Source organism: Equus quagga, chromosome 10 (assembly GCF_021613505.1).
Source record: "Equus quagga isolate Etosha38 chromosome 10, UCLA_HA_Equagga_1.0, whole genome shotgun sequence".
NCBI lineage: Eukaryota > Metazoa > Chordata > Mammalia > Perissodactyla > Equidae > Equus > Equus quagga.
Window position 1 is genome coordinate 93,773,161 of NC_060276.1, and position 26,953 is coordinate 93,800,113.

The 26,953-nt window shown below is 35.3% G+C and overlaps 1 protein-coding gene across 2 annotated transcripts in view; it reads right to left on the minus strand.

The window, feature by feature from the left end:
• CFAP47 (cilia and flagella associated protein 47) overlaps window positions 1-26,953 on the minus strand; it is a 431,185-nt gene that overhangs the window by 327,700 nt on the left and 76,532 nt on the right. For both annotated transcript variants that reach the window (XM_046672810.1, XM_046672809.1), the window contains exon 22: window positions 12,148-12,289. In XM_046672810.1, the coding sequence (XP_046528766.1) occupies window positions 12,148-12,289 (142 nt within the window). The remainder of the gene's footprint in view (window positions 1-12,147; window positions 12,290-26,953) is intronic.

The following is a 26,953-nucleotide window of genomic DNA, read 5'->3' on the forward strand; positions in this document are numbered from 1 at the left end:
TAAATGAAATAGAGACTAAAAATAAAATAGAAAAAAATCAATGAAACTAAGAGCTCGTTATTTGGAAAGATAAATAAAATTGTCAAGCCTTGAGCTAGACTCACCAAGAAAAAAATGAGAGAAGCCTCAAATAAGTAAAATCAGAAATGAAACAGGAGAAATTACAAGGGACACTGCAGAAATACAAAAGATTCTAAGAGAACACAATGAAAAGCTATACACCAACAAACTGGATAATCAAGAAGTGGATAAATTATTAGAATCATAACCTTCCAAAACTGAATCAAGAAGAAACAGAGAATTTGGATAGACCAATCACCAGTAAGGAGATTGAAACAGTAATCAAAAACCTTCCAAAATTACAAGCCCAGGACCAGACAGCTTCCCTGTTGAATTCTACCAAATATTCAAAGAAGATTAATACCTATCCTTCTCAAACTCCTTCAAAAAATTGAAGAGGAGAGATAGTTTTGTAACTCATTCTATGAGGTCAATATTAACCTGATACCAAAACCAGACAAGGACGACACAAAAAAAGAAAATTACAGGCCAATATCACTGATGAAGATGGATGCAAAAATCCTCAAGAAAATACTAGCAAATAGAATACAACATTACATTAAAAAGATCATGCACCATGATCAAGTGAGATTTATTCCAGGGATGCAGGGATGGTTCAACATCCACAAATAAATCAACGTGATACACCACATTAACAAAATGAAGAATAAAAATCATATGATCATCTCAACAGAAGCAGAGAAAGCACTTGACAAGATAGAACATCCATTTATGATAAAAACTGAATAAAATGGGTATAAAACGAAAGTACCTCAAGATAATAAAGGCCACATATGACAAACCCACAGCTAATATCATGCTCAATGGAGAAAAACTGAAAGCTATCCCTTTAAGAACAGGAACCAGACAAGGATGTCTACTTTCACCACTCTTATTTAACACAGTATTGGAAGTCATATCCAGAGCAATCAGGCAAGAAAAAGAAATAAAAGGGACCCAAATTGGAAGGGAAGAAGTTAAACTGTCACTATTTGAAGATGACATGATTTTATACATACAAAATCCTAAAGAATCCACCAAAAACTATTAGAAATCATAAACGAATATGGTAAATCTGCAGGATACAAAATCAACATACAAAAATCAGTTGCATTCCTATAGACTAACAACACAGGAGCAGAAAGAGAAGTTAAAAATACAATCCCATTTACAATTGCAACTAAAGGAATAAAATATCTAGGAATAATTTTAACAAAAGAGGTGAAAGACCTATACACTGAAAACTATGAAACATTGTTGAAAGAAACTGAAGAAGACACAATGAAAGGAAAGATATTCCATGCTCTTGGATTGGAACAATTAACAGTTAAAACATCCATACATCCTAAAGCAATCTACTGATTCAATGCAATCTCTATCAAAGTTCCAACCACATATTTCACGGAAATAGAACAAAGAATCCTAAAATTTATATGAAACAACAAAAGATCCTGAATAGCCAAAGGAATCTTGAGGAAAAAAAATAAAGCTGGAGGTATTACACTCCCTGATTTCAAAATATACTACAAAGCTGTAGTAACCAAAACAACATGGTACTGGCACAAAAACAGACACTCAGATCAGTGGAACAGAATGAAGAGCTCAGAAATAAACCCACACATCTATGGACAGCTAATTTTCAACAAGGGAGCCAAGAACATACAATGCAGAAAGGAGAGTCTCCTCAATAAATCGTGTTGGGAAAACTGGACAGCCACATGCAAAAGAATGAAAGTAGACCATTATCTTACACCATACACAAAAATTAACTCAAAATGGATTAAAGACTTGAATGTAAGACTTGAAACCACAAAACTTCTAGAAGAAAGCATAGGTAGTACGGTCTTTGACATCGGTCTTAGCAGCATATTTTCGAATACCATGTATGACAAGGCAAGGGAAACAAAAGAATAAATAAACAATTGGGACTACATCAAACTAAAAACCTGCATAGCAAAGGAAATCATCAAAAAAATGAAAAGACAACCTAACAATTGGGAGAAGATATTTGCAAACCATATGTCTGATAAGGGGTAATACCCAAAATATATAAAGAACTCATACATCTCAACAACAGAAAAAACAAACAACCAAATTAAACAATGGGCAAAAGATCTGAACAGATATTTTTCCAAAGATATACAGATGGCCAACAGGTACATGGAAAGATGTTTAACATCACTAATTATTAGGGAAATGCAAATCAATACTTCAATGAGATATGACCTCACGCCCGTCAGAAATGCTATAATTAACAAGACAAGAAATAACAAGCGTTGGAGAAGTTGTGGAGAAAAGGGAACTCTCATACACTGCTGGTGGGAGTGCAAACTTGTGCAGCCACTATGGAAAACAGTGTGGAGATTCCGTAAAAAATTAAGAATAGAACTAGCATATGATCCAGCTATTCCACTGCTGGTTATTTATCCAAACAACATGAAAATACAAATGCGTAAAGATATATGCATCCCTATGCTCATTGCAGCATTATTCATAATAGCCAAGACTTGGAAACAACCTAAATGCCCATCAAGGGACAAATGGGTAAAGATGATGTGGTATATGTATACAATGGAATACTACTCAACCATAAAAAAAGACGAAATCTTGCCATTTGCAACAACATGGATAGAACTTGAGGGTATTATGTTATGCGAAATAAGTCAGATGGAGAAAGTCAAAGATGGTATGATCTCACTCATGAACAGAAGCTAAAAATAACAACAACAACAAACAAACAGATAGATACAGTGATTAGATTGCTGGTCCCCAGAGGGGAAGCAGGGCTGGAAGAGGGTGAAATGGGTGAGTAGGCACATGTGCGTGGTGAGGGAAGGTAGTCTTTGGGCAGTGAACCTGATGTAGTCAACACAGAAATAAAGATATAACGATGGACACTTGAAATTTATATAATGTTATAAACCAACGTTACCTCAATTTTGTCGATCATTTCAAATAACCAGTTTTTGGTTTCACTGATTTACTCTATTGATTTGTGGTTTCAAATTTCATTGACTTCTGCTCTAATTTTTATTATTTCTTTTCTTCTGTTTTCTTTGGATTTAATTTGATCTTTTTCTAGTTTCTTAAGGTGGAAGCTTAGATTATTGATTTTAGATTTCTTCTTTCCTAACAGATATAGTCAATGTTATAAATTTCCTCTAAGCACTCTTTCATTTCATCCATCACATTTTGGTAAGTTGTGTTTTTGTTTTCACTTAGTTCAAAATCTTTTTAAATTTCTCTTGAGATTTCTTCATTGATCCATGTGTTATTAAGAAGCATGCTGTTAAATCTCCAAGTATTTTGGGATTTTCCAGCTCTCTCTCTGTTATTGATAGTTTCTAGTTTAATTTCACTGTGATGTGAGAGCACACATTATATGATTTCTATTCTTTTAAATGTGTTAAAGTGAGTTTTATGGCCCAGAAAGTGGTGTATCTTGGTGTGTTCCATGTGAGAAAAATGTGTATTCTGCTGTTTTTGGATGAAGTAGTCTATAGATGTTCATAATATACAGTTGATAGATGGTTTTGATGAGTTCAACTATGTCCATACTGATTGTTACCTGCTGGACCTGTCCATTTCTGATAGAGGGGTGTTGAACTCTCCAGCTGTAATAGTGAATTAATCTATTTCTCCCTGTAGTTCTATCAGTTTATGCCTGACATGTTTTGATGCTTTGTTGTTAGATGCAAGCATGTTGAGGATTGTTATGTCTTCTTGGAGTAGTGACCTCTCTATCATAATGTAATGCCCTTCTTTATCCCTGATATCTTTCTTCGGTCTGAAGTCTGCTCTGTTTCAAATTAATATAGCCGCTCCTGTTTTCTTTTGATATGTGTTAGCACTGTATTTGTTTCTCCATCCACTTATTTTTAATCTATATGTGTTTATACTTAAAGTGGGTTTCTTGTAAACAACATACAGTTGTTTTTGACCCACTCTGACAAGCTCTTTTAATTGGTGCATTTAGACCACTGACATTAAAGTGATTACTGATATAGCTGGATTAATATTTATCATATTTATTACTGTTTTCTATTTGTTGCCCTTGTTCTTTGTTCCTATTTTTTTCCCACTCTTTTCTGTCTTTTTGGTTTTGAGTGTTCCATTTTTCTCCTCTCTTAGCATTTCTATTACACTTTTTTTTTACCCTTTTTAGTGATTGCTCTAGATCTTGCAATATATATTTACAACTAATCCAACTCCACTTTCAAGTCACACTGTACCACTCCATGGGTAGTGCGAAGGCCTTATAATAACAAAAGACTTCAAATTCTTCCCTCTCACACCTTGTTTCATGGTCATTAATTTCACTTACATATAAGCATACATTAGTATATATATATGAATACACTGTTGCTATTATTACATTGAACAAAGTTAAATGTTAGAGCAGTTAAGAATAAGAAAAATAAAAGTCTTTATTTTACTTTCATTTATTTTGTCTCCAATGCTCTTCCTTTCTTTGTGCAGACCCAAGTTTCCCAAGTGTATCATTTTCCTTCTCTCTAAAGAACTTCTTTTAATATTTCCTGCAGGTCTACTGACAACAAATTCCCTCAATTTTTGTTTTTCTGAGAAAGTCTTTATTTCTCCTTTACTTTTGAAGTATAATTTCAAGGTACAGAATTCTAAGTTGGTGTTTCTCTCTCTCTCAGCATTATATATTCCACTCCATTCTCTTCTTGCTTGCATGGTTTCTGAGGATAAGTCAGATGTAATTCTTATCTTTGTTCCACTACAGGTGAGGTGTTTTTTAACTCTGGACTATTTCAGGATTTTTTTCTAATCTTTGATTTTCTGTAGTTTGAAAATGATACGCCTAGGTGTAGTTTCTTTGGCACTCGTCCTGCTTGGTATTCCCTGAACTTCTTAGATCTGTAGTTTGGTGTCTGACATTAATTTGGGGGAAAATCTCAGTCATTATTGTTTCAAATATTTCTTCTGTTCCTTTCTCCTTCTTCTCCTTCTGGTATTCCTATTATGCATATGTCACACATCTTGGAGGTGTCCCACAGTTCTTGGATAGTCTATTCATTTTTTTCAGTCTTATCTTTGCCTTTTTTTTTGAGGTTTCTATTGAGATATCCTCAAGCTTAGAGATTCTTTCCTCAGCCGTGTCCAGCATGTCCAGTCTACTAATATCCCATCAAAGACATTCTTCATTTCTGTTCCAGTATTTTTAATCTCTAGCATTTTTTAAGATCTTTCCTAGAATTTCCATCTTTCTGCTTACATTGCCCATCTGTTCTTTCATGCCGTCTACTTCATCCATTAGAGCCCTAAGCATATTAATCATAGCTGTTTCAAATTCCCAATGTGATAATTCCAAAACCCATGCCATATCTGAGTATGATTTTGATGCTGATTCTGTCTTTTCCAGCTGTGCTTTTCACCTTTCAGTATGTCTTGTAATTTTTTCTCAACACCTGGACATGATGTACTGGGCAAAAGGAACTGCTATAAATAGACCTTTAGTAATGTGCTGGTAAAGTGTGGGGGGAGGGGAACATTCTATAATCCTATGATTAGATCTCAGTCTTTTAGTAAGCCTGTGTCTCTAGACTACGAACTTCACTATGAACTTCTCAGTATCCCCCACCCCCAATTTCAGACTGGATGGCTAGAATGGACTGGAGTTAGTTATTTCTCTTCTCCCACATAGAAGGTTTTTTTTTTTTTTGAGGAAGATTAGCCCTGAGCTAACTACTGCCAGTCCTCCTCTTTTTGCTGAGGAAGCCTGGCCCTGAGCTAATATCCGTGCCCATCTTCCTCTACTTTATATGTGGGATGCCTACCACAGCATGGTGTGCCAAGCGGTGCCATGTCCACACCAGGGATCCGAACCGGCGAACCCCGGGCCGCCGAGAAGTGGAACCTGCTAACTTAACTGCTGTGCCACCAGGCTGGCCCCTCCCACATACAAGGTTAGAGAGAACTGAAGATGGATATTTCCCTTCTCCAAGGTCAGTTAGGCTCTGATTAAACCCCAGCAGGACAGGATCTGGTTAAATAATTTCTCCTGAAGACAAACCTTTTTAAGCAGAACAGAATGCTCTGGCACATTTCAAAATGATTCCTTTTCCCTCCCCCTGCCAAAATCACAAGGGGGATTTTTCTTTGATATTCACTGAGAGAACCAGGTCAAGCTTCTGGAGGTAAAATTCAAACAAGTTTTGGGGCCCTTCATGACTGGGTCCCCCTGGAGATTTTCTCTCTCAGATTTGTCCAGGCTGAGCCTCCGGCAATGGATCAATTACAGTCCAGGGCTCCTTACCCAGGCATTGACACCTGCAGTGGCTTCTGCTTATGGGTTTCTGTTCCATCACTGTAATTTGTGATTCTCTGTATTCACCTATCAGTCTCTCCAATTTTGAGGGCAGCAGTTTGCCCTGTGACCTCACTTCTCTTATATATCTAAGAAGATTTGTTGATCTTTCAGTTTTTTCAGTTTTTTCACTTGTTGTTAGGATGGACTGGTGACTTCCAAGCTTCTTACATGCTGCACCAGAAACCAAAATTCAAAACCTATACTTTTTGAAACTTACCTTGGAGCCCTTTGTAATCTTTAACAAAAACTCAAGAGTCTTACAAGCTTTGGGAAATATAAGTACCTGGAAAGAAACTAATTTCTGACCTTAAAAATTCATATCATATCCTTTTATTATACCACTGGAGTTAATGGATGCTTTAGGAGGGCATCAGGACACATGGGATAGGAGAAATGTGTAGCTAGTGTTCCTCGTTGTGTCACTCCCAAAACTTGTCATAAGAAATCCCAGAAAAGAAGATGCTATGGCACGTATGCAGAAAGTGGCATATCTAAGATGGTCTGCCCATTCGAAAACTGGAAATTGGGGATAATCAGTGAAAATAATAGATTTTAAAACATTAAAAAAACATTAAAAGCATTATTTTGGCATGTTACTTTACCATTTAGAGATTTCTATTTCATTTATAGAAAGAAGTTACATTCTCCCCAACACAGATTGTTAGAGAACCATTTTCTGGAGAAACTGAACTGCCCAAGATTAAAGTCTTACAGACTAACATTTTGGTTCCCCTGAATTAAAACATTTATTGGCTACAGATGGTCAGGCAATGATACGATAGTGGGTGCTGAAACCAGCATCTTGAGACTCACTAATAAACATGAGAGAATATGCAAGCGTCAACAAACACTTAAGGAACTCCTCAACATGAAGGAGACAGATATAAGGGAAAAATAATTCAGCAAAAATTGAGACAATGTAGTCATATAAGAAAATTTCAAAGAAATTATCATAGTATAATTAGAGGTAAAAAGTATTGTTTTCATTTTAAAAGTCTATAAGTAAAGAAATGATCAGAAAAAAGTTAAGAACTCTTGTTAGTTTAATACTGTCAAAATAATTTTTTAAGACATAAAAAAGTCAAGTAAGAAAAATATCCCGGGAAGTACAACAAAAAGATGAGGAAAAGGACAATAAATGAGAATATATAAGACAACAAAAATATACATAATATATATAAAATATATATATACCATATAATCCAGCAGGTACAAAATCCAACCAATAGGAGTCTGAGAGAGAGAAACATAGAAAATGGTGGGAAGGGACTTTTCAAGGAAATAATTTATGAAAATTTTATAGAACTGTAGGACATGAGTTTCCAGACTGAAAGAGTCCACAAGAACTTAGGACAATGGCAAAAATGAAAGATTCACACCAAAATCATCAGCATGAAGTAATGGAGTACCAGGGATAAAGAGAAGTTTCTAAAAGCTCCTAAAGGGGAAACACTGGGCCATATATAATGGATGGGAAAGAAGAATGGCATCAGACTTCTAAATGCAACAATGGAATTTAGAAGATAATGATAATACCTCCAAAATTTTGAAAGAAAATTTTCTCAATCTAGAATTCCATATTCAACCAAACTATTGTTCCAGTGTAGGAGGAAAAACAAATTTCCATGCTGTCAGACATGGAAATTCTCAAAAACTAACTCCCTTGCACACTTTCTTCAGAAGCTCCTGGAAGATGTAATGTACCAAAATAATGAAGTAAACCAAGAAATAGGAAGGCAAGGGATTGAAGAAACAGGAGATTCAGAAAAGAACAGAAAAGAATCAAAAGGAATGCCCACAATTACAGCGAAGGGAAGTCTCCGACAAAAGTTCTCTCATGGACAAAGAAAGCATCTAGTCCACGGTGGAGCAGGAGACTGACGTGCTCTAGGAGAGCTGCTTCAAGAGAATCAGAAGACAGGACATATTATCTGACAGGCTAGACTATATGCAACATTGTCTTGACAAGTATATTATAGAGCTTTACGGCATGGGAGGATTTAGTCAAATATCTAATGACAATTAAGTAATTATTAACTCCACCAAAAACCAAAAAGTTGAAAGAAAGGAACTAAAACAATGATGCATGATACACCACTTCGTCAACAAGCAACAACATATTGTCATAATAATTAAATCTCTGATAAAAATTTTAATTGAAATTTAAGGTATAATTATATTAGGAAAATGGATAAGAAGAATTAGAGTTTCAAGTGAGTGAAGGTGCTTGTCATTAAATAAGTGTTTTCATTAGATAATTAATGAGGAAACGAGGAAAGTCATTGCCTCTGGGCACAGGATAAGCCTTGAGGAGGAGAGAGAGAATGGATTACAATTCTGGGTTAGCACTATATTTCTTTTTTTATTTTTGCTTTTTCTCCCCAAAGCCCCCTGGTACACAGTTGTGTATTTTTAGTTGTGGGCCCTTCTAGTTGTGACATGTGGGACACTGCCTCAGCATGGCCTGAGGAGCGGTGCCATGTCCGCGCCCAGGATTCAAACCAGGGAAACCCTGGGCCACCGCAATGGGAGCACATGAACTTAACCACTCAGCCACGGGGCCGGCCCCTGGGTTAGCACTATTTTAATTTGAAAATGAATGCATGTAATTTGGGAGTAAAGAGACAACAGCAGGCTTGTGAGCCTCCTACTGAGACATCATCCTCCTACTGAGGTGATGGCTGAGGGAATAATGGAGTTGACAAGATCTCCTTGTAAACATAAAAATGGTATTAACCAGTGAACTTATACAAAGAAGGTCTTTGACATATATTATCTGTCCGTATGGCCAACCAAAAATATCTGAAATTTATGGATTTATGGGGCATTGATGGTAGGAGAATGGGAATTCATCAAAGGCATTTCCTATCTGTGTAATATTAAAGGGTACAAAAATGGCAACTCCAAGCAAAAACGTCATCCTTTGAGAAGAACGTTTCTAAAAACGTCATTCGAAAGTCATCTGTTAATTCAAAACCAAAACACATCCTAGGGAGGAAGAAAGGGACAATTTGGAAGCTGTGTCTCATGGATGCCAACTTCAACAGGAAGAAATGTTACATCTCTGCCTGAGTTTACTTGTATCATTGGAATCTTTAGGAAACTTTGGTGTTGGTAAGTTATATAACTGTCTGCTTTGACATTTTAACCCTTTGTGGAAATACAATAATATTTTTTAGAAACTAAGTATAATAATTGTTGAACCATGAAAATTTTAAACTATTAAAAATACAAAAAAAAAACCCCACGATTACATATCTATCAATCTTGTAGATGGGGAAGATGAGCTAACTGAAACCAGTAAACAGTAGTGATTAGGTAGATAGTAACTAAAGATTTTTTGTTTTTTTGCAATTTATGATAATAGTTTTTAGTTGTTACCCACCCATTGTTAACTGTGCCATTTAGGCAATATGCTACCCGACTTCCACTAGGTTCCTCTACATAATGTCTCCCTGGAACCTGGGTCACCATGGAAATGGGTTTTTGAGCTGTTTTTCAGGAATTAGGATCCCTTTGTCCAGTTCAGGCTGGCTGAGACCACCAACCCATCCACCCGGTCCACATAGTTGTCCGATAAGTGACCTTTTGACATCAAGAGGCTAAAAACTCCACCCTCAGATCATGCTAACGCCACCATTTTGTGAACATTCGTCCTATGAAGAGGCATAAAGTTTGACTACACCTGCGCAGATCATCAATTACCTCACCTTCCCTCACCTCCACTCATCCATCTCTATACTTCAGACTACCTTGCCCCCTACCCCATAAATAGCCCTGAGTTCCCATTTTTGGGGAAGCAGATTTGAAACTGATTCTTCCACTTCCTCACTTGGCTGCCTTGTGATTAAAACCCTCTCTCTGCCACAATCTCATCGTTTCGGTGTTCGGCTTTCTGGGCGATGGGCAAAAACAAATCTGGTTCGGTAACATAATCTTTAAAGGAATGTTAGAAATCACAGAGGAAATGATAGCTAGATTTCACTATAAAATTATTTTAAAAGTCTATTGAAAAATGAATAAAACTAGAGACAAACAACAAATCTTAGAAAACATTCACAGTAAATATGAAAAAAATAATATAAATAAAGAGACTACTGACACCTATCAGACAAATACAAAAGTTCAGTGATAAAGGCAAAGTTCACGAACAGATTATTTACATAAGAAATATATAATTAATAGCAAAGATAGAAAATTTTAATCCCCGTGAGCAATGAAAGAGATGAAAATTGAAATGATGTATTTTTAATCACATAGAAAGATATCCGATTTCTTTAATTCAGTGCTGGTTAGAATTTACACTGGAGGAGAGTAAAACAGCAGAACTCTTTACAAAAGCCCTTTTACAAAATCCATCAAGAGCTTTGACATGTACAGACTTTAGAAGGAACGCAGCCAATTCAGAGAATCTCACTTTCAAAAAAATCAAATTAGAGAAAAAGTATTAGACACAAAAATGTTCACTATTGCAATATTTATATTAACAAGAAAATAAAGGAAACAATCTAGATGCTTACGATTATACTTCAGTAATCTATAAGACACACTTACCGATTAAATATTCCGCAATAGTTATCAGTGCTAATTTATAATATTAATAAGCGTCTATAACATCCAAATAAAAGTTTCTATTAAGAGTGAACAGATTAATATAATATAGTCAATAAGATCACAAATACATTAAAAAGTAAACTAATAAAAGCAAATTATATAAAAAAAGAGAAAGATGCAAAAATATTAACAATAGCATGTTCCTAATATTCACATTCCAGATGATGTTTTCTGTGTTTCTATATTTTCCAATTTCCCTTAATGATGATATATTAATTTTTAATTTTCAAATAAGTAAATTTTATTTTATTTTTCAAGAAAGTAATTTACCTAATTCAGAAAACAAAATTAGACAATGATTATTTTCTTTCCCTAAGAAGATATCTGAAAACAAGGGAGAAAACTCTAACTTCCTGGAGCGTCCCTACCAGCTGTGGAATTCCTAATTCTGTATTTTAAATGAGAGTGAAATAAATCTCTACATTGAAGATGCTACTTTAATAAAGCTTCTCTTACTAGGTGCCAGGTGCAATTATTAACTGATCACTATTTTATTATTAATGACAACAATGTCAGAAGTATAAAAACAAAATATAGCATAATATAGTATAGACTAGACTCAACTTTTCATGAAAAATATTTAAGCACATATAAGAAAATGCTAAGCCAAAGATGTCAAAAGCACGGTTTGCAGAGTGCATCAGTTTTATGCTTTAATATTTAGAGAAAGCGAGTAAATATTTAGCAAATAATTCAAAATTTTAATATACTTATCCCTTTTTACATGTACTTAGTCATTTAGTAATCCACCCCTTTGGGGGGAAAAAAATTTCCTAAATAAAATTTCATCCTTTCATTTTATATCTAATGTATTTTATTTTAATAATTTATATTTTGATATAATCATTTAAAAACTTCCCACACAATAAATACAGTACTAAACTGACCTTTGTTTTTAATCATATCCTATTTTTTTAAGCAAGGGTCACTTATCTGAGATTATATCCATGCCGTTTATCAAAATTCAATCTCAAAGACTCACAATTTAAGTGACACACAGGAACAATATCATGATCTTACTTTCTAATATTTCTATTTTAAAAAAATAAATATCATATTCTGCTTTTTTAAACTTTTGTTGCTTAAGTGTAAATATTTGGTTTATGTACATCAAATGAATGTTTCGTATTACATACCAGCAGCTTGAACATAACACGGTCGAATAAGTGGTACCGTCTTTGGAATCATAGGAGAATTTGACAAACAATACTGAGTGTAAAGTTTTGAAGCCTCGAAGAAATTAATTCGAACTTGAATGCTAAAGTCATGAGTTGCCACCTGACAGAGAAAAAATACATTACACGTGTGACTATTTTTGCTATAATACATTTGTGATATAATTTTTTATTGGATATTTTTAAAGTGTACAACTTGATGACTTGATATATATATACATAATGAAATAACACAACACTCAAGCTAATTAACATATCCATCACCTCACAGAGTTACTTTTCTCTTTTTTTTTCTGGTGGGAACACTTAGGATATTCTCTTAGCAAATTTCAAGTATAAACTACACTGTTGTTACCAGAACTACCATATTATCCAGCAATCTCACTTCTGGGTATTTATCCAAAGGAAATGAAATGAGGATCTCGAAGAGATACTCACACTCCTATGTTCATTGCAGTATTATTCACAATAGTCAAGATATGGAAAGAACCTGTCTACCAAAGGATGAATAAAGAAAATGTGGTATACACATACAATGGAATATTTTTCAGCTTTAAAAACAGAAGTACATCCTGCCATTTGCAACAACATGGATGGACCTGAAGGACATTATGGTAAGTGAAATAAACCAGACACAGAAAGACAAACAATGTATGATACCTCACTTACGTGTGGAATCTAAATCTAAAATAGTCAAACTCATAGGAGCAGAGCATAGAATAGTGGCTACCAGGGGCTGGGAGGAGGGAGATATGGGGACATGTTGGTTAAGGGGTACAAAGTTTTAGCTATATAAGATGAATAAATTCTGGAGATCTAATGAGATATCATGGATTGAGTCAAACAGTTAGTAAAAGACAGTTTCAAAAAGAAAATTATCTTGTGACATTGAAAGTACATTTTTTTCAAAATAAGATGGCTCATTTTTCATGAGTTCCAAAAGAATTCTTAAAAATAAATAAATTTAAAAAATAATTCTTATTAATTCAAAATGGACCAAAGACCTAAATATAAAACCTAAAACTTTGTAGAAGAAAATATGGGAAAAAAATCTTTGTGATCCTTGGTTAGGCAAAGACTTCTTAAATGCAATAATCCCAAAAGAACAAACGATTAAATTGTGCTTTATCAAAACTAAAAACATTTGTTTTGACAATGTTAAGAAAATCAAATTACAATCCAAAACACATTTCTAACAAAAAAATTCCAACTTGTACCCAAAAGATATAAAGGACACACAAAGATCAGTTAAAAAATAAAGTATCTAATGAAAACCTAGGTAAAAGATTTGAAAAGTCAATTCAGAAAAGAAAATACGCTTATGACATATTGCCACATGAAAGGATGTTTAACATCATCAGATATTAGGGAAATGCAAATTGAAAGCACAGGAGATAACATTTCGCACCTATTGCAACAGCTTAAACAAAAATGACCTTATCAAGTGCTGGTAAAAACATGAGGACCTAATACATTCACACATTGCTGATAGGATGCAGTATATTATAGTCATTTTGGAAAACAGTTTTCCAGTTTCTTAGAAAATTAAATATATATTTAACATAAGGCCCAGAACTCAGAACTTTGAGTGTTTACCAAAGAGAAATGGAAACTTATTCATACAAAAATCTGCATGCAAATGTTTATAGTAGCCTTATTCATAACTGCCAAAACCTGAAAACAAGCCAAATTCTCTCCAAATGGTGAATGGATAACAAAGTTTAGTCAATCTATATAACAGAATACTTTTCCACAATAAAGTAGAATGAACTACTGTTACACATAATAATATGGGTGAATTTTAAATGCATTATTCTAAATGAGAGAAACCAGATTGAAAAGGCAAGCTACCTTATGATTTCATTTACGTAATATATAAGTGAAAAGGCAAAATTATACAAACAAAATGAGATCAGTGTTTGCCATGAACTGGAGGTGGGAGACAGGTTGACTGCAAATACGCACAAGAACAATTTAGGGGAGGTGAAGGAACTGTTCTCTATATTGATTTTTATATTTGCTATACAACTGCATAAAGAAAAGAAGTTAAAGCTAATCCCTTAGCTCTGATTTTTATACATCTGGCTTCAAAATCTAAAACAGATTAACAATATAGGCAGCTAGTCAGATGAGTCATAGAAGAATGAACACTTAGAGCTTCATAGCACCGTGGCAATTATATAGCGTTACCCCTTCTCTTTAAAATGAAGACACTGTGCTCCAGCCTTGATAAAAACACAAGTGCACATCAAGGAGAAGAAAAAGAACCAATCTCGATGTTTAGGGCCCACACCTCAATGAAAGGAGAGACTGACATCAGCCAAATGGTGGACAATCAGTTCCAAATGCCCATCCCTCCACAGAAACATTGAAAAGTAAGCAAAAGCTGTCAGGAGCAACTTTGAACTCTGGAAAATAGTCAAAGGTTTACAGCAAAGAAGTGAACACTGAATCAAGAAAAAGACAACTTAAAAAACAGTAGGATAGCTTTGTGCCATTTTTACTTGCCCTTGTGCCTCTCCCTTCCAGACACAGTGGAGGTCTTAAAGACGGCAGCCTGCATCCCGGTAACTGGGTTTGGATGGAAAAGAGCAGATCCTATTCACAAATCATTGTATTTGTGTGTCCTAACCTGTCTGGGGCTACCTGAAGGACTGATGCAAGGTGCCTGTCTTTCTTTAACCTGATCTCAAACTCACTCAGGTCAGAAAAGCAGTAGACATTGCTCAAAAATATTGTCAGGCAAACCAAAAACTTAGAGCCACGTGAGACAAAAGATTACGGTTGAAACATGCAAGCACAGCTTAAAACCTGGAAAGAAAAGCTGGAGAGAGAGTTTCTTTGGGAAATTAGAGCATTCAAAAGCACCCATGTGTATTGGGGCATTCAGGAAGCCACAAGCATGCCCAGGGAAGGACATGTGCTCAGGAAAGACCTGAGAAGACTAAGCTATCACCTTTGTCTGATCTCTAGGCTAAGTGCAATCAGGAAATAAAGGCTGGAATAGAGTTATAAATGGCCTGGCTAACTGCTGAATAAGTGAACTGGCACAGAGTCAATCCATAAGGAAATCTCTATCAAAACATTAGCTGAACATAAGCTAAAGGAACAGAGACTTCAGGGATCACACACAGCAAGGGCTTTGCAAAACATAATTTGGAAAAGTCACTAACCAAATGAATGACTGCAGCCTTCAACAATCAAGAACAGTAAATCTTGGGAAAAGGAGAGAAAATTTGATTTCCAGAGTTACCACATTACAATGTTCAAATATCCAGTTCTCAACAAAAAATCACTTTGCATACAAAGAAACAAGAAAGCACGGCCCATTCAAAGGAAAAAATAAAATGACAGAAGCCATCCCAGAGGAAGCCCAGGCACTAAACTTACGAGACAAATACTTTAAATTCACTGTCTTAAATACGCTCATAGAGCTAAAGGAAAATGTAGAAAAAGAAAAAAGGAAAACAAGAAAATGATGTATGAAAAATGAGAATATCAACAGAGACAGAAATAATAAAAATAAATGAAACCAAAAGTTGGTTCTCTGAAAAGATAAAAAAGAAAAAAAGGACAAAACTTCAAGCCAGACGGAAAAAGGAAAAAAATCTAAGACATGAATAACTAAAATAAAAAATGAATATTGGACATTCCTTAAAACCATACAAAAAAAGGGATTCAAAGAGAATTTTATCAACCATTGTGTACCACTAAAGTAAATAATCTAGATGAAACTGACAGATTCATAGGAAAACAAAAATTACCAAAACTGACTCAAGAAGAAATAAAAAATATGAACAGACCTACAGAAGTGGAGGATGAATCAATAAGACTTCCCAACAGCACAACTTCATGAACGGAAGGCTCCACTAGTGAATCCTACCAAACGTTTAAAGAATTAATACTATACTTCTCAAAATCTTCCAAAAGAAGAAGAGGAGGGAAAACTTCCTAACTTATTATATAAGGTCAGCGTATCTTGATATCAAAGATAGATGAAGACATTACTTTGCACAGGGAACCTCCATGGGTCCCCCAGGCTGTGACTTGCTCTCAACTAACAGTCCCAAAAGTCAGGCCAGCGCATGTGGCCAGGGCAGAGAGCCCGGCTGCCTGAGCATGGCAGGGGCACCTCCGTGGAGTGGAGCATATTATAAGCATTATACACCATGACCAAGAATGCAAAGGTGTTTCAACATACATAAATCATGTATGTCATGTCAGTTGATACAGAAAAAATATTTGACAAAATCCTACACCCTTTCATGATAAACACTGAAAATGGTTAAGACGGCAAATTTTATGTTATATGCTTTTTTACTACAATAAAAATGTAAAATATTGTGTTCAGTGAAAGATGCCAGACACAAATGGTCACATATTGTGTAATTCCTTTTATATGAAATATGCAGGATAGATCCAGAGACTGAATGCAGACTGGTGGTTGCCAGCCGCTGGTGGGAAGAGAAATGGGGAGAACCTGCTTAATGGGTAAAGGGTTTTACTTTGGAGTGATGAAAACGTTTTGAAATGAGACAGAGGGAGTGGTTATACCATATTGTAAAGCCACTAAATGCCACTGAATTGTTTACTTTAAAATGGTTAATTTTAGTGGTTACCAGGGGAAGGGGAGTGGGGGGTGGGCACAAAGGGTGAAGGGGCGGATTTATATGGTGACTGACAAATAATAATGTACAACTGTTAATTTCACAACGTTGTAAATTATCATAACCTCAATTAAAAAATGGTTAATTTTATGTTATATAAATTTCCCCTCAATAAATTATTTTTAAAAAAATAAAGGAAAGGGAAATCAATCAGAGGCTTCCAAGAATTCCCAAGACACCTACCATTTGATGATCTCAAGGTTTTACAGAAATAAAAAATAAGTCTATTTTTGTAAAATGATTGAGAGACTGTATTATATCAGATCTCATATGAGATTATTTTATTTATTGAGATTAAACAGCTTAACTATTCTTCCCACCTAATATTCTCCTGTCTTTTACATGGATGCCTCTGACAGACAAACAGCTCACTTAAAAACTGAAACGGGGGCCAGGCCAGTGGCACAGTGGTTAAGTTCATACATTCCGCTTTGGAGGCCTAGGGTTTGCCAGTTCAGATCCCAGGTGCAGACATGGCACCATTTCTCAAGCCATGCTGTGGCAGGCGTCCCACATATAAAATAGAGGAAGATGGGCACAGATGTTAGCTCAGGGCCAGTCTTCCTCAGCAAAAAGAGGAGGATTAGCAGCGGATGTTAGCTCAGGGCTAATCTTCCTCAAAATAAATTAATTAATTAAAAAAAATTGAAACGGTCAAAACCTTGAATTCTAATTGGTAATTTATTTCCTCACCCTGAGCTCATCAATTAAAAACTAAAGAACCAGGGGACAGTGTACCTGCAGTATTTGGAAGTGGCTCCAGACCCAAATATCAATTTTGGAAACTAAACTGAAAATTTTATAAATTATACAATTTATTAGAAATTTAAACTTATAAAAAATAAAATTATATATAAAAGAACAGAAAATGCAACTGAAGTAATGTCAATGCTAAAATATTTATATATGTAAAAATTATTACTGCATTTCAGCTTATTCAAATTATAAAATATGAAAATGATCGTCATTTTTTCTAACGACCCATTTAATTTTTTAACTATGTATTGATTTTTTATTAAAAACTAACATTATTTATGTTTGAAATAATTTTAGAAATATCAATCCTGCAACAACTGTTGCTCTATGGCTTATTGATAAGTTTCTAGGGGTGGGGAGAAGGGAAATAGGCCAGAATGGCAAACGTTTTAAATGTAGGAAAGAGACACATCTAAGTTTCCAAGATCATGACAACAAGCATTGATGGTTTCAGAGGGACATATACTTAATGCTGTGCCATACACATAAAGCCCATGCTGACAATCTGAAAAGGTCTAACTTAAATGAGTAGCTAAATAATAGAAAGGGTATACTTACAGCTCCAGTCATGCATATTATCTTACTAGGCAAAACACCTAGGTCTTCATTTTGTTGTTATTTAACCTTAGCTGGCTGCTATGGTCTGAAAGTGTGTCCCCCAAATTCATGTTGAAATCCTAACCCCCAAAGGTGACAGTATTAGGAGGTGGAGCCTTTGGGAGGTGCTTTATTCATGAGGCTGGAGCCCTCACGAGTGGGATAAATGCCTTATAGAAGAGACACTACAGAGATCCCTAGCCCTTCCACCACGTGAGGACACAGACAGAAGTCTGCGACCCAGAAGAGGGCCGTCACTCTACCATGGTGGACCCATGATCCTAGACTTCCAACCTCCAGAACTGTAATACATTTCTGTTGTTTATAAACTACCGAGTCTGTGGTATTTTGTTACAGCAGCCCAAACAGACGAAGACACCGGCTATACCACTGCTAGCTCCACCTCCTGTCATAGAATCTTTTGTAAATAGTCTGTTCTCATAACATAATTATAGAAGCCCAAAAATACTGTAGCATGTTTTATTTTCATGGATGTTTCATTTATTTTGACAAATCAGAGGAACCAACTCATTCCCATGATAATCTATTTCTGCAGAGACACCAGAATACAGACGTCAAGAAGTAAATTGAATAAAGATATATTTCATATACAAATACTACCTGCTTTCATATTTCAGTCCTTAAAACAAAACTTTGCTTGATCCTCTTTCCACTGGAATTTCTCACTATTAATCATCAGCAACTAGTTACATTTTATCTCATTTCTATTTTTCCTCTTCTAGTTTGTCTGCCTTTTTTTTCTTATTTGGAGTATTAATATAAATCGATACTTTCTATCATATGTATTTTAATAGTTTTCATATTATTTTTAGGTTACTATCTTATTCTTTACGTTTTTTTCATATAACATATACTCATATTTTAAAGTCAAATAATATCTAAAAGTATGTTTGCCAAACCATCACCTTCAGCTGACTGTGATGGATGGAGATAGGTTCTCAATGGAAGAAGCTGAGGTGAAAGGAGGAGGAGGTTAATGGAAACGTGAAAACAAGGAAATGAGAGGCTAGGGTTCTGGACGGACCTCCAGAGGATACTGAAATCACTTAGAAAATGAGAGGAGTAGGGTGCAGAATAGATAAAAAGCCTGGCTGGTAGCAATGTCTAGAAATTACTACTCAGAGTAAGAGGGAATAGTAAATTCACATAATACAAAGTTCAAAGAAGCAGACATTTTTAACAGATAAAGACCATTTTTGGGGAGCCTAATCTGACACCCCAAAATGTATCTCTTTGCCTTGAGGATTATTTCGGGCTGATTATTTTTAAGAACAAAAGACTCAGGAAGAAACTTTGACCTTTCCTCTAACTGCCTAAAAGAATTTAAGATAGAAGGCCTGTTCCAGGAAGGAGCTATCACCACGGAGAACTACAGTATAATATGAACTGGGTGACATGGACAGGGAGGAACTTAGCAAGGCCCATTTCATCAAAGTCCTCTCCATGTTCCATTGTCTTTGCAAGGCATGGCAAACATTTGTTTACCAAACATTTGCTTTTCCACCTCCATGTGACTTGCTTTCCTCCTCTTTGAAGCCCCAAACCACTACCCCCAACATCCTCCTTTGTCTTTAGCTGAAGATGTTATTTAAGGTGGTGGCTTCAGCCATTTTGGCAAGTTACTCAGTTTTCCTAGGCTTCTCCCATGTTATTAATTAATATGTTATTAAACTTGTTTGATTTTCTCCTGTTATTCTGTCTCATGTCAATTTAATGCTTAGACCAGCCACAAGAACCTAGAGGAAAATTTCTTTTTCCCATATACATGTAGGAAAATCAACCCAGGCAGCAAGGCTTCCAGAAAGCATCACCTCTAGAGCCACACCCAGATCCACAGGAAAGGCTATATGAGCAGCAGTGCCCTAGAGATAGCCACGTTCATAATATGAAGAAACCATGAATAGAAAAAAATCCCTAAAAACCTAGAGGACTTATGTAAATACAGGGATCCCAGAGGGCAGAGGGGAAGGGAAAGAAAGCCAAGTGTAAGGGAATTCAGAGCTAGTAGGGATGAGAATCTACTCACAGAGAGCTCCACTTCTGCGGATGAGTGAGGTAAACAGGGATCATGATGATTTAAATCCTGACAGTTATTGGGTATTAAGTCTTGACTGTCATTGGGTCTACTGCTGGGTCCCAAAGTCAGGGATGATAGGAGTGGAAGGCTGGAGTGGTGGGAGAGGTTTAACATAGAGCGTGATTGTGGGCTTTATTCAAGAATGTCTGATGTTGTCGATGATGATTATGTTGGTAATTATCAAGATAATTCAACGTACTGGTCTGAGCCCTTGACTGTCTCTTCTAATTTAAGATGAGGCTTTTCTCCCTCCTGAAACACATATATATTTTCTAAAACACTGTGTGAATTCACAGAGCTGAGAGTCAATCCCTGCCTTTTCTAATTGCCAATTGTGTGTATATGGGAAGTCATACTGGACTTGACTTCTCTTAACTCGCATCTTCACAGACAATTCACATAAAATGTGGTTTTACCCAAGGTAGCCCTGTAATTACCCAGAATGCAAAATTGAGAGGTTCCATGATTTCTTCACTCATGTAAGTCATATGCCCTCAGCAAAACTGTAAAAGTACAAGACTTATCTTTCACACAGAAACTCAGTGACACAGAGAGAGAAAAGATGAGTCCTATCATTGTGAAACCACTGAGGTATCCAATGAAGCGGGAAAACCCTGAAAGTTCTGTGATGTGTGCCAATCTAAGTGCTTTCCTAGATGTTGTCATTCAAACCAAGGAATACTGCAAGTTGAAAAACGATATTCTGATGAAGAAAAGATTTCAGTCCCCCAGCTAGTGTTGGTAGACAAAATTGCTTATGAATAGAAAAGGGGCTCATTCAAATATCCTCTCTTTTAATCCTTAAAGGATCAATCTTAGCTTCCTGTAAGAATGACTATAAATCTAGAATAACCATTGTGAAAAGTCTACCCAAAGTTTGCATATCCTTAAAGGGCAGACAAAGGTTGGTGGAAAAAAAAAAGAGTGAACAATTCTCCCTCATTTTCAAGAGCTTTAAGGCAAATATAGGGCAGCTGAGATGAGAGCTGCAGAGAGCTGCAGAGCAACTGAGCCACTACGGCATAACCAGCCTGTGCCACAGGGCAGAAGCTGAGCCAAGCAGCAGGAAACGAAAGGGTAAAAATAGGGGGAGATCTATACCAGGACTGTCAAGTACAACTTTCTGTGATGGTGGAAATGTTCCGCACCGTCCAGTAGCCATATGTGGATACTGAGAACTTGAAATGTGGTGTTTTGACTGAGGAAATACACTTTTAATTTTAATTAATTTATGGTTTAATGTAAATAGTCACACGTGGCTAGTGGCTACCATCTAGGGAAGCACTCTATACACTGGCCCAGAAGACATGTGAGTGGCGCACAAGGAAAGGAAGGACTTGAGTGACCTGGTGTAAACAGACTACTCCAGCCAAGGGTACCAAATACAACTGAAATTACCCTCCAGCTCTTTTGATTGTACCCAAACCGGGTGCAGTGTAGGAAAGGAAGGGTTGCAACTAGGAATAAATCAAGTCTTTTATTGCTGATTTCACATTTTCCTGCTACATAGATCAACCAAGAGAGCACCCACTGGCTATTTACATCTACACACACTCTCACACACACACACACAAAGACAGACAACTTATAGCTAGCTATAAACATAGTGGAGAATATTTGAAATGACTGGAAATCAGATAATCAATTTGCCTCACTTGCAAAAATTTAGTAAGTAAATTCTCACATGGTGCGCTGTCAATGCAGGATTTTATGTTCTTCTCATTGTTGGACTGAATTATACTCCAATCCACTAAGTAAGTCTCCCTTTAAAATACCCAGTAAAGGCAGAACAATTCAAAATCTTAAGCAATGTGTGGTACTCCAGGGAACTGTAAATACATATAATTTATTTTAATTTTATAATCAATTTTTAGCACCTTAGAAGAGCCACAATCTAAACATTTAAAGACAGACTTACAAGTTTTTAATTGTTGATAGTAGTAAACAGTAAACTGGACTCAAAAAATGAAAATATCAAATTGCATATGCATTCTCCCAAAAAGTCATGTAACAGATTTAAGTTGGATTATATATTTTTTTTAATTTTTAGTGACACTTAAGTTCAGTGCTTTTGTGGATGAATGATGACATTAAATGTAGTATGGGGCCAGCCCGGTGGCGCAGTGGTTAAGTTGGCATGCTCCGCTTCCGCAGCCTGGGGTTCACAGGTTTGGCTCCTGGGTATAGACTTAGCTCTGCTTGTCAAGCCACACTGTGGCAGCATCCCACATAAAATAGAGGAAGGCTGGCACAGATGTTAGCTCAGCGACAATCTTCCTCAAGCAAAAAGAGGAAGACTGGCAACAGATGTCAGCTCAGGGCCGATCTTCCCCCCACACACACAAAAATAATACATACTTCCACTGTACGAAAAAATAAACCACAATATAGACTTATTTAAGAGGCGTAACTTGACCTTAACATACTTAAAAACACACAGATTAAATTACTGTACAAACTTATTAGTTTAATTTCCTTACTGAAGAATGTTTGTGTGTGTGTGTATGTGTGTGTGCGCACACCTCTGTGTACATGCAAGATGCAGGCATTGAATAGGAGAATGACATACCTTAATACTTCAAAATACTAACTTATTATAAAAGGATTATTTTCTTTTTGAGTTTTTGTTTCTATCAAAATTATAAGAGTACATATTTTAAAAAATTAAACAAAAATAATCCAACTAAAGCTTATTTTGAAAATCAGGATTCCCTTCCCTCTACCATTGTATATTCACACACACGTACACACTGACACATATGCACACGTACATGCACAAACACATAAATAAATCCAGATACAATAATTTTCAAGTCTCTTAGTTGTTTCTTTTAGATTTAAATGACCTAGATAGAGTGTAATAAAAATGTCTCAAATTTAAATTTATTTAAGTAATACACAATGGAATTATATTAGAAATCAATAACTGAAGGAAATTTGGTAAATTAATAAATATGTGGAAATTAAACAACATATCCTAAATAACAAATGGGTCCAAAAAAATCATATAAGAAATTGCAGGGGCTGGCCTGGTCACAGAGTGGTTAAGTTCGTACACTCCACTTCAGTGGCCCGGGGTTCACTGGTTCAAATCCTGGGTGTGGACCTACACACCACTCATCAAGCCATGCTGTGGCAGCATCCATGCAGAAGAACTAGAAGGACATACAACTAGGACATACAACTATGCATTGGGACTTTGGGGAGAACAAAGAAGAGGAAGATTGGCAACAGATGTTAGCTCAGGGCCATTCTTCCTCACCAAAAAGCATACCTTAAAAAAAAAAAAAAAAGAATGGAATACTACTCAGCCATTAAAAAAGACAAAATAGTCCCATTTACAACAACATGGATGGACCTGGAGGGTGTGATGTTAAGTGAAATAAGCCAGATGGGGAAAGACAAATACCGCATGATTTCACTCATACGTGGAAGATAACAAATACATGCATAAAGAGAACAGATTAGTGGTCACCAGAGGGGAAGGGGGTTGGGAGTGGGCAAAAGGGACAAAAGGGCACATATGTATGGCAATGGATAAAAATTAGACTACTGGGGTAAGCATGATGAAGTGTATTCAAGAATTGATAAACAATAATGTATACTCAAAATTACGCAATGCTATAAACCATTATAGTCCCAATAAAATTACTTAAGAAAAATAAACCAGAAACGGAAAATAAAAAAAAAAAAAGAAATTCAAAACATTGATGAATACAAATGAAAACACATCATATCAAAACTTTTGGGATTCAGGTACAGCAATGCTCAGAGGGAAACGTATAGCTGTAAAACCTGTACAAAAAAATGAGCAAGATCTCAAATCAATACCCTAACCTTTCATCTTAAATAACAAGAAAAAAGAGAAGCAAACTAAACCCAAAGCAAGCAGAAGGAAGTAAATAATAAAGGATAAAATGGAAATGAATGAACAAACAATATAAAACACTACAGAAAATCAACAATACCGAAAGTTGAATCTGTAAAATGTCACCAAGATTGACAAACTTTTAGATAAGCTGACCAAGATGAAAAGAGAGATGACTCAATTTAATAAAACCAGAATGAAAGAGAGGACATTATTACATACCTTACAGAAATAAAAATAATAAGAAAACACCCTGAATAATTATATGCCAATAAATTAGATAACTTAGATAAAATTTCTCAAGAAGAAACAGAAAATTGAACCACATTCACCCAAAGGTAAAAAGTTCCAGTTATAAGATAAATAAGACCTGGGGATATAATATACAGCATGGTGACTATAGTTAACAACACTATATTGTATACTTCAAAGTTGCTAAGAGAGTAGATCTTGAAAGTTCTCATCAGAAGAAAAAAAATTTGTAACTGTGTGTGGTGATGGATGTTAATGAAATTTACTGTGGTAATCATTCAACAGTATATACATATATCAAATCATTATGTTGTACACCTAAAATGAACACGTTATACATCAATTACATCTCAATAAAAAAAAAGAAACAGGGAAATTTGCCTGGAAGAAGTATTAGAGAAAACTACTAAGATACAGATGAAGTGGGGAGGGAAGTATGGGGGAACTATTGGCCTATAGTTTTCTGAAAGGAAGCCAGAGAACTGATTCCAGTAAAATACAAAGTTTCCAAGAGAGAAAACATAACTACTAAAGGAACACAAGGTCATTTCAGAACGAGCAATAGGAAATTAAACCAACATTCAATGGGCTCCATCCAAAGTGGGTCATAAGATAGAGGAAACTCATGTGAAATCTATATGAAATCTAACAGGCAATACTGACAAAAAAAGAATTGAGGAATGAGAAACAAGAGGAACTCTCCTTTTATCCTGGATGCTATAAATTTTTACTAAGAGGAATATATGCAACAAATTTTTTTAAAAGTTTACCCATGATTTGACCAGACACAGAAATGCTATTCATGTTTAAGAACTGGGATAGCAGATACCTTGTCAAGTAATGTAATCATGCCATCTCCAGTGACATGGAATTAATTTTTTGAGTTGTCTTGTATAGATTATGATCTATTTAATTCAAGATAATGTTTCCCAATATTCTACAAAATCCTGACAAATGTCAATTTCTTTTCTTTGATTCCATTCTATTATGGGTTTTTCTTTATTCGCTTCTACAGACAACTTTGTAAGATATAATCAAAGGCTTAAGCATCTAGAAATTATTCTCCAAATAAACTTAATCCTAGAAGAAACAAATTGTGACTGCAAATTTATTCCCATAAATATGGAAAATGGAACATAAAAGAGACCATACAAAAGTGCTAATCGACATTTTGATGATTGCAACTTTATGAAATTGAAGATTTTGAATATTAATGAGTAGGAGGAAAGTAATAAACCTAAAGAATGGATATGAGAATTTTGTGTCCATAGGCTGAAGAAATATATACTATTTTCTGTCACGTTTGGATTTATAACATGGTATCATGAAGGCTAAGTGGGTCAGGAGGCTGAGGACATAAGATCATATAGCCCAAGCTCTACAGGTCACCAGCAGCTAGCCTTGACAAGTCACTTCGTCTCACTGTGCCTCAGCTTCAACGATTGAAGAAAGGCGAAAAATCTAAGGTCTCAATGCTTATCTTATTGGATTCATGTGGAAATAAAGTGATTTGGATATAAGGGCACTTTATAAACTCTAAGTACTATATAATTATCAATTAAAGGATGGTTATTATAATTTAAAAAAGAAGTAGAAAATTTGAACATATCTATAACAAGCAAATAAATTGAATTAGTAATCAGAAAGAAAAGCCCAGGAGCAGATGATTTTAATGGTGAAATACATCACTAATTTAAAGAAGAATTAATACAACCTTTATAAATTCTTTCATAAAAGAAGAGGAGAAAACACATCTCAACTCATTTTAAGAAGTCAATATTACCCTGATACCAAAAACAGACAGTTAAAAAACAAAAACACAGTTATAGATCAATATTCCTTATGAATATAGATGCAAAACACCTCAAGAAAATACTAGGAAACTGAATCCAGCAATATATAAAGAAGATTATACTCCATGATCGAGTGGGATTTATCGCAGGAATATAAGGTTGGTTTAACATGCAAAAAATAAATCAATATAATGTACCACGTTAATAGAACAAAGGGCAAAATCATGTGATCATCAAAATGAATGCCAAAAAATTTACAAAATCCAGCATTCTTTCATGATCAAAATACTTAACAAACTAGGAACAGAAGGAAACTTCCTCAAACTGATAAAAGGAATCTACAAAAAACACACATTGCTAACACCACATTTAGAGGTGAAAGATGTATGCTTTCCTCCTAAAATCACCAACAAGGTAAAGATGTTTATTCTCAGCACTTCTATTCAACATTGTACTGGAGGGTCTAGAAATCAGGCAGTAAAAAAAGTAAAAGCCATCCGGATTGGAAAGGAAGAAATAAAATTTTCTCTATTTGCACATGGCAGGTTCTTGTATATAGAAAATTCTAAGAAATCTACTAACAATCTATTGGAACTAATGAATGAGTTCAACATTGTTGAAGAATGTTAGATCAACGTTTAAAATTAATTGTTTTTCTATACACTTGACATGAACACTTTGAAAATGAAATTAAGAAAATTCCATTTACGACAGCATCAAAAATAATTTAGAAAAA